The sequence below is a fragment of the Schistocerca cancellata genome, chromosome 2 (assembly GCF_023864275.1).
Source record: "Schistocerca cancellata isolate TAMUIC-IGC-003103 chromosome 2, iqSchCanc2.1, whole genome shotgun sequence".
In the NCBI taxonomy this organism is placed as follows: domain Eukaryota; kingdom Metazoa; phylum Arthropoda; class Insecta; order Orthoptera; family Acrididae; genus Schistocerca; species Schistocerca cancellata.
This window is the reverse complement of record NC_064627.1, coordinates 447,447,584-447,461,253: the sequence shown is the minus strand read 5'-3', so window position 1 is coordinate 447,461,253 and position 13,670 is coordinate 447,447,584. Positions and strand designations below refer to the sequence as shown.

The 13,670-nt window shown below is 43.4% G+C and overlaps 1 protein-coding gene across 1 annotated transcript in view; it reads left to right on the top strand.

Annotated features, from left to right (window-relative positions):
- The window catches only part of LOC126161933 (U3 small nucleolar ribonucleoprotein protein IMP3), an 85,448-nt gene that overhangs the window by 68,206 nt on the left and 3,572 nt on the right, over positions 1 to 13,670 (top strand). Inside the window, exon 4 of the mRNA XM_049918107.1 lies at positions 10,057 to 10,129. Coding sequence (XP_049774064.1) covers positions 10,057 to 10,129 — 73 coding nt within the window. The remainder of the gene's footprint in view (positions 1 to 10,056; positions 10,130 to 13,670) is intronic.

Genomic DNA, 13,670 nt, shown 5'->3' with positions numbered 1-13,670 from the left:
CAAGCCACTCACGTATCTGTGAACCTGTTTCATAGCTCATACCTTCATTAACAGCCTGCAGTGGGGCATTGTGTTAAACGCTTTCCAGATATCTAGAAATACGGAATCTGCCTGTTGCCCTTCATCCATGGTTTGCAATATATTGTGAGAACGAGGCAAGCTGGGATTCACATGAGTGATGCTTAACAAAAGCATGCTTATTCATGCTTATTCAAGGAAATTTATTATGTTCTAACCGAGAATATGTTCAAGGATTCTGCAGCAAACCAATGTAAGGGATGCAGGTTCGCAATTATGTGGGACCGTTCTTTTGCCCATCTTATACATAGGAGTCACCTGCACTCTTTTCCAGTTGCTTGGGACTTTACACTGGGTGGGAGATCCATGATAAATGCAAGCTAGGTAAGGGGCCAGTGCCATAGAGTACTATTTGAAAAACCAAACTGGGATTCCATCTGGACCTGGTGACTTTGTTTTCAAGTCCTTCAGTTGTTTCTCTGTACCAGGGATGCTTATTACTACGTTGTCCAAGCATTTTAGTTTTTCAGCAATTGGTTCCTCAAATGATGAAGTACAGGTTGTCACAAAGGTTTTCATACTGGCCATTCTAATATAAATTTTCAGTCATGTTTCATGTGTCACAGTTGTTATTTGCCTCATCAGTTAGGCAGCAGTTTTCTGCCTGTAACAGATGTTTTCAGTTATGTTGTGCCAGTGCAGTCTTATTCATGGAGAGATTTTGCATTTTTAGAGAACACAGATACTGAATCAGAAACTGACTTATTGAATTTAGATGGCGATTTTCTGCCAGAGACAACTGACAGTGAAGATAGTAAGGCTGAGGAGGAGTTATAGTCAGTAGATGTCTCCCCATCTTAGTTCTTTCCACAACATTCTCAGGAGCTAGATGGCATAACAGTTAGATGGCAGCTAGAGATAGAATGGAACTGAAGGTTCGCTAACACTCTGTCACCTGGAAAGAGGGCTGCTTTGAATGTCCTGAAGGGGAGAGGGTGACCCACTGCATGTGTCTGTCACCATTTGTATGACTTCTCTATCAGTGTCTTCTGACTTCTTTCTGATGAATCAGTGCTGCATATTGTAAAACGGAAAAAAAACACAGAATCAAATACTCCGAATAAATTCAAAAAACACTAAAAACACTACTTGCACTGTATCATTGGAAGAATTGGAGGCAATGATTGGTATCATGGCTTTTTGTGCTGGAAGTATTGCATAGGATGACCTTTGTCACATTCTTGGGGCTTAATTTTATTAATAATAAAATTACAAGAGATGGATATCACAAATTTATCAAGTTCCTATCTACTGGTGAGAAATCACCCAAACTCAGTGCATTCTTGCTGACAAATTCACTCTTCTTTTATGAAACATGGAACAAGTTGGTACAAAATTGTCTTTGTTGTCACTCTCCGTCCCCAACTGTTTGAAAAACAATAATTCTGACTTAAATTCCACCTCCACCGTGAAAAATGCTAATAGGTCAGAGTGCAGTCTGTCAGCGTAGCAAGGGGAGAAGAAGTAGAATGTCATTATTCTATATGCTGAAGCACCAATGAATAAATAAGTAAAGGAGAAACCAGAAACTGTTACTGTTATAACCTTTAATCACCAATAATTGTGTGGATATTCAAACTTAGAAACAATAGCTGGTTACATGATAACAACTCAGTATCTGTCATTCAATTGCCGTGCCGTGACATGCGGCCGGCGCCGTTCGTAACTAGGCGGCGCTCCCGCGCTCAGCCAAGTTGCGGAGCACCTCTATCGCCGTTTGCGCGTACTGTCGTGGCGGCACTGTCACAACACTTTTCCCCCCTTAAAAAAAAAAAAAAAAACACTCACTTCCTTGGAGACATGCACAGTGCGGAGACATCCATGGCCTCTTGTGAGGCCCCGAGAAGATCTCGCGGAGAGACACGAGAGTATGGTCGAAAATGTCCAGGATGGAAGCTCGTGCGTGGAATGTGCCTCCTGGACGAGATGATGGGTGAAAACTCCAGAGCAGCATCCATAGGTGTCATGGACCTGGGGGTGTGCTCCAGCGAGATGGGTCCCGGAGAAGGCGGCGTCGCGACTGGGGCCGGTTCCGGCGTACTCGGAAGCGGTAGTGACATCGGCTGCATTAACATATACGGTAGATCGGCAGCAGCGACAGGACTGGCTTCTCGGGCTGGTGGAGGCGAAGGAAGGGGCGGTGGCACAGGCGTGGCCACCACTCGTGGGCGCATCTGGTCATAATGGCGAACAACCATGCCGTCGTCCGTATGTATTTCACAAAGCCGGTGGCCGCGAAGAGCCTTGACCACCCCTGGAATCCATTTAGGGTGAGATCCATACCCTCATGCCCACACGTCGGCACCCACCGAGTGTTTTCCCGCACTAGGGGACACAGCACAAGGCCTGACAGGGTGAAGCAAGTGCAGTAGAGTGCGCAGTTGGCGGCCATGCAAGAGTTCAGCAGGGCTGCGATCACCCAGAGGCGTGAAGTGATAAGAACTCAGAAATTGCAGCAGAGCGTCATCTGTGGAAAAATCACTAAGGAATTTTTTCATCTGGCTTTTGAAAGTGCGGACAAGGCGCTCGACCTCCCCATTCGATTGCGGATGGAAGGGCGGTGCTGTAACATGATGAATCCCTTGTCCAGTACAAAAATCACGGAAGGCCTGCAAAGAGTACTGAGGGCCATTGTCCGTGACGATCGTGGATGGAAGACCTCCTAGCGCAAAGATTTTGGACGAAGCCAGCATCATCGCCGCAGTGGTGGGCGATGGACATCGAACAACAAACGGAAACTTCGAGAAGGCGTCAATCAACAGTAGCCAATAAGTACCGAGGAAGGGGCCGGCAAAGTCAGTGTGCACCCGTTCCCATGGTTGCGCCGGATCAGGCCACGGAGAGGGCATTGTACGAGGTGCAGCCAGTTGTTGAGCACACTGACCACACACAGCAACCATGTGGGCGATGTCCGAATCAATACCGGGCCAATAAACGTGCCTGTGGGCCAGGGACTTAGTCCGAGAAATCCCCCAATGGCCTTCATGCAACAGTTTGAGAACATCTTTGCAAAGAGAGGCTGGCACCACGACCCGTGGAGATGCGCCATACGTGGCCAGAAGAACAACACCATCACGAACAGACAGACGAAGGCGCAAGGCATGGTAGTTGCGAAGGGGATCCGATGCCCGGCCCTTGGTCCTGTCCGGCCAACCCCGTTGAACAAAACCGATCACCTGACGCAGGACCGGGTCCCGCGCAGTAGCCGACGCAACCTGCGAACCTGTAAGTGGAAAACCCGCGACCGCACGACGTTCTTCCTCATCAATGTGGAAGAAGAGTAGTTCATCACGATCAAAAACCGAGTCGACGCCCATCGGCAATCGCGACAATGCGTCAGCGTCGGCGTGCTGGGCCGTGGGGCGATAGTGAATCTCATAGTGAAAACGAGACAAGTATAAGGCCCAACGTTGCAGGCGGTGAGCTGCCTTATCCGGAAGCGACGCCAATGGACTGAACTGAGAGACCAGCGGCTTGTGGTCGGTGATGAGGTGAAACTTAGAACCATACAAAAAAACGCTGAACTTTTTAGAGCATAAATGATAGTAAGCGCCTCCTTTTCGATTTGAGAGTAACGCCGTTGCGCATCGTTGAGGGACTTGGAAGCATAGGCGATGGGTCGTTCCGACCCATCCTCATACCGATGGGCGAGAACAGCCCCTAGGCCATACTGTGACGCGTCAGTCGCCAGAAGCAAGTGCTGACCCGGACGGAATGTGGCAAGACAAGGCGCCGACTGCAAATGAGCCTTCAGGCGGACAAAAGCCTGCTCACACTCGTCGGACCAACAGAAAGTGACGTTTTTGCGTAACAGCTGATACAGAGGATGAGCTACTGCCGTCGCGGATGGAATGAATTTGTGATAATAAGCAATCTTGCCTAGAAACGCCTGAAGTTCTTTGACCGTAGACGGCCGGGGTAGAGCGTTAATGGCCGCAATGTGCTGACGTAGAGGGTAGAGGACGTATACCCTCACGGGACAAGTGGAAACCAAGATACACAATGGAGGGTTGGAAGAACTGTGACTTGTCCAGATTGCACTTCAACCCAGCCGAATGCAAAACCCGAAACAGTGAGCGCAAATTGCGAAGGTGCTCCTCAGTGGAGGCCCCCGTGACAACAATGTCATCCAGATAGTTTATGCAGCCGGGAACGGAAGCCGTGAGCTGTTCCAAAAACCGCTGAAAAATGGCCGGCGCGCTAGCGACGCCGAAGGGTAACCACTGGTACTGATACAACCCACAAGGAGTGTTGATGACGAGAAATTCCTTGGAAGAAGCATCCAATGGCAACTGATGGTACGCCTCCGATAAGTCAAGTTTGGAAAAGAACTGGCCTCCAGTGAGCTTGGTAAATAACTCCTCAGGACGGGGAAGAGGATAAGTGTCAATGAGGCTCTGAGCGTTGACGGTGGCTTTAAAATCTCCACACAATCGCAAACTCCCGTTTGGTTTAGAAACCACCACGATTGGTGATGCCCATTCACTGGAGGTAACAGGAAGGAGAATCCCTGAAGCTGTTAACCTGTCGATCTCAGCCTTGACAGGTGCACGCAACGCCACCGGAATAGGGCGTGCCTGGAAAAACTTAGGGCGAGCTGTAGGTTTAAGAGTAATGTGGGCTTCAAAATCCTTGGCACGACCCAGACCAGCAGAGAACATGGACGAAAATTCAGAACACAATCCATGCAGCTGTTGATACGGAATATCCTCATTTATGAGGTGCCCATCATCATCAATGGAGAACCCGAACGACTGGAAAGCATCATAACCGAACAGGTTTTCAGTGCCCACATGATCCACCACATAAAACGTGAGGGCCTAACAACAGACTTGTAGGCAGTGGAAGCATCAAACTGGCCAATGATGGGAATTTTCTGTTTATTATAAGTTCTCAGATTTCGCGTAACTGGAGACAAGGGAGGGGACCCCAACTCCAAATACGTGCGAGAATTAATGAGAGTTACTGCAGAGCCAGTGTCCACTTGCATGCGAATGTCTTTATCCAGAACACGAACAGTAACAAACAACTTATTTGTTGGAGAAAGCACACAGTTAACATCCATGTCCGATGCCTCGTTCTCGTCGACAGGAACTTTAGGGGACTGACACACAGAAGCAATGTGGCCTTTTTTCCTACATGAATTACACGTGGCCCAATGTTTTGGACTCGCGGCCCTGTCATGCTGTACGAAACAACGTGGACAAGAAGGAAGTGCGGAACAAACCTGCTTCTGTGGTTGCTGTTTTCGCTGCGAGCGTGGTGGCCCAACGTGACGTTGTTGAGCGCGAGTGAACCGCCGCCATATCTTCGTTCTCCTGTGAAACAGGCAAATTGTCCGTGTCGAAAGTTGACTGTACAGCGCCTACATCACACCACGCGTCTATTTGCGCACCAGTAGCGTGAGACACTTCAAAGGATTGAGCGATGCTTAGAACTTCCGACAACGACGGGTTTGGCAGTTGTAGGGCACATTGCCGAACTTCTTTATCAGGAGCAAGCCGTAGAATAGCATCCCTAACCATTGAATCAGCATAAGACTCATGATGAGTGTCCGTGACAAACTGACATTTCCTACTCAGACCGTGTAGTTCCGCTGCCCAAGCCCGGTAAGATTGATGGGGCTGTTTATGACACTGGTAGGACGCCACGCGGGCGGCAACGACGTGGGTGTTTTTGTGGTAATAGTTAGACAATAAGTCACACATTTCTTGGAAAGACAGGGAGGCAGGTTCCCGCAGAGGGGCTAACTGAGATAGCAGCTGATAGATCCGTGGGGAAATCCAAGATAGAAATAACGACTTACACATAGGAGCGTCGACAACGCCGAAAGCCAAGAAGTGTTGCCGCAAATGCTTCTCATAATCCTCCCAGTCTTCAGCGGCCTCGTCGTAAGGAGGGAATGGAGGCGGAGAGGAGGAAGACAGACGATGAGTAAGCGACGTCGACAACGCCTGAATAGCAGCTGTCAGCTGTGTTTGTTGTGCCGTCAGCTGTGTTTGTTGTGCCTGAATAGCAGCTGTCAGCTGTGTTTGTTGTTCAATGAGTGCTTGCATAAGCTGTTCCATGTCTGCCCCGTCACGAACACATAAATCCACAACGCAGTGAAAAAAAAAATATCCGATCTCGTCACCAAAAAGTGTTATAACCTTTAATCACCAATAATTGCATGGATATTCAAACTTAGAAACAATAGCTGGTTACATGATAACAACTCAGTATCTGTCATTCGACTGCCGTGCCGTGACATGCGGCCGGCGCCGTTCGTAGCTAGGTGGCGCTCCCGCACTCAGCCGAGTTGCGGAGCGCCTCTATCGCCGTTTGCGCGTACTGTCGTGGCAGCACTGTTAAATGTTGTGGCACTGTCACAACAGTTACCTCCTAGATCGCCGAAAACTATGATGTTGACATGGTTCCTTGCAGCAAATGGCTGATGCATCTTTTGCAATATCTGAGATGTGGCAGCAGTTATATGTGTGTATTATCTACTCTCACATAACTAAAAATAACCTGAAGGGGAATGTGTTCATTCTTCAACTGGCAAACAAACTCATAAATGGTAAACAGCAAAGGGACAGGAGCAAGAAAGCCAGTCAGTGAAGAAGCAGCTGTATACCCACACAAATCAGAAAAGTGAAAGAAGCACCAAATTAGAATGTGCAGAGGAAATACAACTAATGAAATCCCAGAGAAATGCAAAAACAGCTGTCTGTGGAAAATGTGTACAAAAAGTACCAGTAATCTTCTCCAGAATGTGATTTCAATGTTTAAAATTGTGGTTTCAATTATGTTGGTTGAAGTTCTGATGGTATTTTAGGCTTGTGTTTTCTAGGAGTACCGGTCAAAGTTAGCCTTTGCCACAAGAGTTCTACATCTACATCTACATCCATACTCCGCAAGCCACCGGACGGTGTGTGGCGGAGGGTACCTTCAGTACCTCTATCGGTTCTCCCTTCTATTCCAGTCTCGTATTGTTCGTGGAAAGAAGGATTGTCGGTATGCCTCTGTGTGGGCTCTAATCTCTCTGATTTTATCCTCATGGTCTCTTCGCGAGATATACGTAGGAGGGAGCAATATACTGCTTGACTCTTCGGTGAAGGTATGTTCTCGAAACTTTGACAAAAGCCCGTACCGAGCTACTGAGCGTCTCTCCTGCAGAGTCTTCCACTGGAGTTTATCTATCATCTCCGTAATGCTGTCGCGATTACTAAATGATCCTGTAACGAAGCGCGCTGCTCTCCGTTGGATCTTCTCTATGTCTTGTATCAACCCTATCTGGTACGGATCCCACACTGCTGAGCAGTATTCAAGCAGTGGGCGAACAAGCGTACTGTAACCTACTTCCTTTGTTTTCGGATTGCATTTCCTTAGGATTCTTCCAATGAATCTCAGTCTGGCATCTGCTTTACCGATAATCAACATTATATGATCATTCCATTTTAAATCACTCCTAATGCGTACTCCCAGATAATTTATGGTATTAACTGCTTCCAGTTGCTGACCTGCTATTTTGTAGCTAAATGATAAAGGATCTATCTTTCTGTGTATTCGCAGCACATTACACTTGTCTACATTGAGATTCAGTTGCCATTCCCTGCACCATGCGTCAATTCGCTGCAGATCCTCCTGCATTTCAGTACAATTTTCCATTGTTACAACCTCTCGATACACCACAGCATCATCTGCAAAAAGCCTCAGTGAACTTCCGATGTCATCCACCAGGTCATTTATGTATATTGTGAATAGCAACGGTCCTATGACACTCCCCTGCGGCACACCTGAAATTACTCTTACTTCGGAAGACTTCTCTCCATTGAGAATAACATGCTACGTCCTGTTATCTAGGAACTCCTCAATCCAATCACACAATTGGTCTGATAGTCCATATGCTCTTACTTTGTTCAATAAACGACTGTGGGGAACTGTATCGAACGCCTTGCGGAAGTCAAGAAACACGGCATCTACCTGTGAACCCGTGTCTATGGCCCTCTGAGTCTCGTGGACGAATAGCGCGAGCTGGGTTTCACATGACCGTCTTTTTCGAAACCCATGCTGATTCCTACAGAGTAGATTTCTAGTCTCCAGAAAAGTCATTATACTCGAACACAATACGTGTTCCAAAATTCTACAACTGTGCAACTGGAACACTTGTAAAAGAATTGTCCATTGTAATACCATATGCAGTTCCTAAAGGAGAGGTAAGGTGCATTACAACTCTAGCACCTTGATTCTTTTCCATGGGTCCTTCTTTCCCAGTGCGTACCTGCAAGTTGAAAATATACAAAGTTTCGACATCACAGAGGGCTCAGATTTTCATGCCGTATCTAGCTGGTTTGGACTTTATATAAACCGTAAGTGGGCATTTACCACAGAAGGAGCCCAATTGCTCATCCATTGGTAAATGACTACCTGGATAATAGTGTACAAAGCTGTCTTGTGCAAAAATTGTAAATATTTCTGGAAATGCAAAATTTTTTCCATTTATCTTGCTTCCTCTTTAGTGACCATGCCGCAGAATCTGATGTAAGAAAAAGTTCAGGAAACGTATTTCTTGAAAATTAGGCTGGTATTATTTTCCTTCAGTACATGCGGTCCATGGGACATAACATAGAATGTGGTTTTCTTTTAGCTTTTAGTGCTCCCATAGTTACAAGGAGCCCTATGAAACTGGGCATTTATTCCGATCTTTTTGGGATCTCCACTGATGTTTGTTAGAAGGATGAGTGGCATTCCATTAATTTCTTATTGTCTCTCCCTTTTGCTTTCTGTATTTTATAAGATTGTCTACTACTTTAGGTGTAATGAACAACATAGACACACTCAGAGTCATTCTGAGACCACTAGATGTAAACAGAATATCTTGTTTGTGAATCCTGCTAGGTTTTTGGATATTGATTGCTGTATCATTCCATTTTCGCCGGTGTACGTAGGTCTCTCCGGCATTTGAATCTCATCAGTCACTTCGACGTTGTCCCTTCCTTCGATAACATCTTCAATTGTTCTTTTCTTCCATGTTTTCTTCTATTTGTAAACACACACACTACTCATGACTATCTCCATGTCTGTTTCTACTTCTGTTATTTGCAGTACTTTAAGATCTCATTTATTGTGTAAATCATATTTCTTCTGTAACCTTAAGTTTTTCAGCATGTTTGTTTTACAACATAAAGTGCTATAGCTACAAAATTGATGGAAATAACTAACAGAGAAAAATGTTTGATTGATTGTTATTACACACAACAATGGATTAAAATTTATAACATTCATTTCACACTTGTACCAACATAAGTTTCTACAGTGTGTATTTATACACGTGCATTTTCTCATCATGCAGAATCCCAAGCAGGGCACCGAAGGTCTTCAATAAACATTTCAGTTGTTATTTATTATATAGATAAATTTACTTTAAAAATTCAACAATAATAATGCTTAGTGGGGACAGTTTAACAATTTCACATAGTCTGAAAACTATAAACTATTTCAAATAGCTAGAAATAATAAAATAGTTATGTTACAATCTTGCAGTACACCACTTGGTATGCATCATCAAACTAGTCAAAAGATTGAAGACTTTGACAAATAAATAATTTTGCTGTGGAGTTCTGGTTACTAGTTTTGTGTATTTTCCTTGATCTAAGTGTTACACAGGAAGTCATTTGTGTAATTATGATTGGGTTTTTGCAATTAATGGTCTCTTTGCTAACTTAAATCACAGTCCACATTCCTGATATGTCTATTTTTGTATTGTTTCATAAAACAAATAATATGTTGTGAACACTGCAATAGGAGTATCTAAACTGTACTTACAGAAGAACTTTTCAGCTTACAAGCAAATGTTTTGCTCCTAAAATTAAAATTAAAATTTTGTGTTTATTGTACAGCTTTAACATTGTCAAGTTGTTGATATTACAAGAAATGCGTAAACAATTACAGGTTTAATGTGCTCTTTCACAGTTTATTTTCATTTGTATTTTCCAGAAATCTTCAAGATTTTGTTACTTGGGTTGATACATCAGCTATAAGAAAGCATGTCATGCAGTACAACGAAATGGTATGTTTTTTATATCCGGTTCCAGGATATTCAGTGTAATCTGTTTTTGTAGTAGTCTACATCAAAATTCTTGCAGGCATATGTAAACATGGAACAACAAAAAACATTTTGCTTTATATCATCAATATGGTGTTAGTAATAATATTATTTTTTTGAGAGTTGTGGACTGTTTGGCTCCATGCATCGGTTTAATTTAGTTTAGCATAATATTAATGACAAATGCAAAGTCAGTAGTGAATGAACATTATTTTCCAATATGAAAATGATACTGAGATACTCCTCAATCAACTAGCTATACTCCAGTAGACTAACTCACATATACAGCTTAATAATATTCAGATTACACCCAGACCAAGGGCATCTGGAGAAATTTATTCAAGAAAGGGCAATATCCTACAACCATCATTTTTTTTAAATGTAGCTGATGTGGTTAGTTTGATTAAATGCAATGCATCAAAAAGGAGATGCACAAAATATATTGTATCTCAGAGAAGTGACAGTTATGCTGTAAGACGTTTTCGAAGGTAGATTACTTTGATACCTAAAAGGGAAGTACAGTTCATTATGGTAAGCAAAGTGTGTCTTCCTATTTTATTGATATGATTCAGAATGTCATCTTTCTGAGTTAATGTATGGAAATCACATCTGTGCATGTTTAAATTCAATGCATGAAATGAGATAGGAAACAAAACTGTAAAATATTTTTTTTATATATATTTTTATTCATATACTAATAATGTTAGGTTAACACTGAAAATTAAAAACCTAAAATTGGAAGAGAACCAGAACTGAAAATGTCCTTGTGGATATCAACAAGAATAAACAGTAAAATATACAGTTGATTAATACTTCTCAAAGAAGAGACAAAGAAAGGATTTGTATTAGACTTTGATCCCATCTAGAAGTCTCGGGTTTGCTTTCTTTTATTACATTTGTGCCTCTCTGTTTTAATGCTGACTTTCATAATTTTCTGGAAGCTACATTTTTGAGTTGTTTGTGTAGTGTTTGACCACAATAAGTTGAACCTTTCTACTGGCCCTTTTCTTCTTCTTCTTCTTCTTCTTCTTTGTAAAACATTTCTGCTTAGCCAGTTCATTCGCAGAGCCTCTTCCAATGTTCTCTTTTGTCTTACAGTCTTTATGCCAATTTCTGCTAATTGTCTTCCTGGACCACCACATCATACGCAGATGCTGCCATTAGTGAAGAAAATTGCCACTGGTTGGAAGATATTCATTTGTTTTGAAGTGCCACCATTTGTTCCACAAGGGTCCCCTCTTTTTTTCAAAGAAGTTCAAAATGTGAGTAATGGTGCCAGCACTGCAGGAAGAAGTCAGTGTTGCCCTCACCTCACTGCTCTTCTCTCCTTAACAGTCTTAAGGTGGAGCCGAGGCATGCCTCCTGCTGTTCCCAACTGTCAGGGTCAACTTACCATGGACAAATAGTTCAGTGTATCCCATCTCCAATATTTGAAGCATGTGCATGAATAAATGCTGTACGGCACATTTTGCAGTTGTTGGGAAATTGACAAAAATTGTTAGTTCCAGAGAATTAATACGATATAATAATGTAATAGCAGATATATATTGTTTGTGCAAACAGACTGTGGAAAATACTAATTTCTGGTTTTTAAAATTGCGCTAAGCACAGATTTTTCGATAATAAGTAAGTTTTAAAATGGAATAACATTGTATGGCAATGGATATACAGTGTTATTCCAGATCAGCCAGAATCCAAAAATAGTAAGTAAGAGATTTAAAACAAGATACTAAATAATATTTATTGTAAACCGAATAGCTTGATCTTAAAAAAAATACAACATTAGTTTATAAAGTTTAGGCTCAAATCTAGTACATTATAGTCATTTGTCACACTGCAGGTTTTCATAAAACTGCCTGTATTTTGGTTCCATATATTTCGTCATGTCCAATAGATCCCTTTTCTTCTCCTTATGAACTTTCAGTGTCCCGTTATAGAGCAACCGGAATTCAGAAGGCAATGGACAATTTTTTACTTGATGTTCACAACGATGCTTTACAATACAGTGTCTTTCCCATGGGCGAAGCACATTGTGAGTAAGGCGCACGCTTAAACCTCGAGGATCGTCACTACACATCTTCAACCAAAGTACATTGGTAATTCCAGAATGATATTTTCACTCTGCAGCGGAGTGTGCGCTGATATGAAACTTCCTGGCAGATTAAAACTGTGTGCCCGACCGAGACTCGAACTCGGGACTTTTGCCTTTCGCGGGCAAGTGCTCTAACATCTGAGCTACCGAAGCACGACTCATGCCCGGTCCTCACAGCTTTACTTCTGCCAGTATCTCGTCTCCTACCTTCCAAACTTTACAGAAGCTCTCCTGCGAACCTTGCAGGACTAGCACTCCTGAAAGAAAGGATACTGCGGAGACATTACATCGGTAATTTTCAAAGCATGCGGCTTCTTCAAAAGCAACTCGATGGATCCTATGTCCTTGAGGTCTTCCATCATCATCTCGTGAATGGTCAGTTTTGAAGGATCGACAAAGGCCTCAGCAATGACGTGCTTCCATTCTGAAGGAACCATAACTTTTGACGCTTTCTTTCTTTTCTCAGATGACTCCAAAATCCTTGTCACAAGGTAGGAAACTGTGACCTGAACATAAAAACTTCTGATGTATTTCTGAAAAGTACTTGCAGCTGAACAGCTCTCCAGTTGTTCTGCCCGACACAGCGGTCAGACCAAACAATCAGTTTTCGTTCAATACATCTACATCTACATCTACATTTATACTCCGCAAGCCACCCAACGGTGTGTGGCGGAGGGCACTTTACGTGCCACTGTCATTACCTCTCTTTCCTGTTCCAGTCGCGTATGGTTCGCGGGAAGAACGACTGTCTGAAAGCCTCTGTGCGCGCTCTAATCTCTCTAATTTTACATTCGTGATCTCCTCGGGAGGTATAAGTAGGGGGAAGCAATATATTCAATACCTCATCCAGAAACGCACCCTCTCGAAACCTGGCGAGCAAGCTACACCGCGATGCAGAGCGCCTCTCTTGCAGAGTCTGCCACTTGAGTTTGTTAAACATCTCCGTAACGCTATCACGGTTACCAAATAACCCTGTGACGAAACGCGCCGCTCTTCTTTGGATCTTCTCTATCTCCTCCGTCAACCCGATCTGGTGCGGATCCCACACTGATGAGCAATACTCAAGTATAGGTCGAACGAGTGTTTTGTAAGCCACCTCCTTTGTTGATGGACTACATTTTCTAAGGACTCTCCCAATAAATCTCAACCTGGTACCCGCCTCACCAACAATTAATTTTATATGATCATTCCACTTCAAATCGTTCCGCACGCATACTCCCAGATATTTTACAGAAGTAACTGCTACCAGTGTTTGTTCCGCTATCATATAATCATACAATAAAGGATCCTTCTTTCTATGTATTCTCAATACATTACATTTGTCTATGTTAAGGGTCAGTTGCCACTCCCTGCACCAAGTGCCTATCCGCTGCAGATCTTCCTGCATTTCGCTACAATTTTCTAATGCTGCAA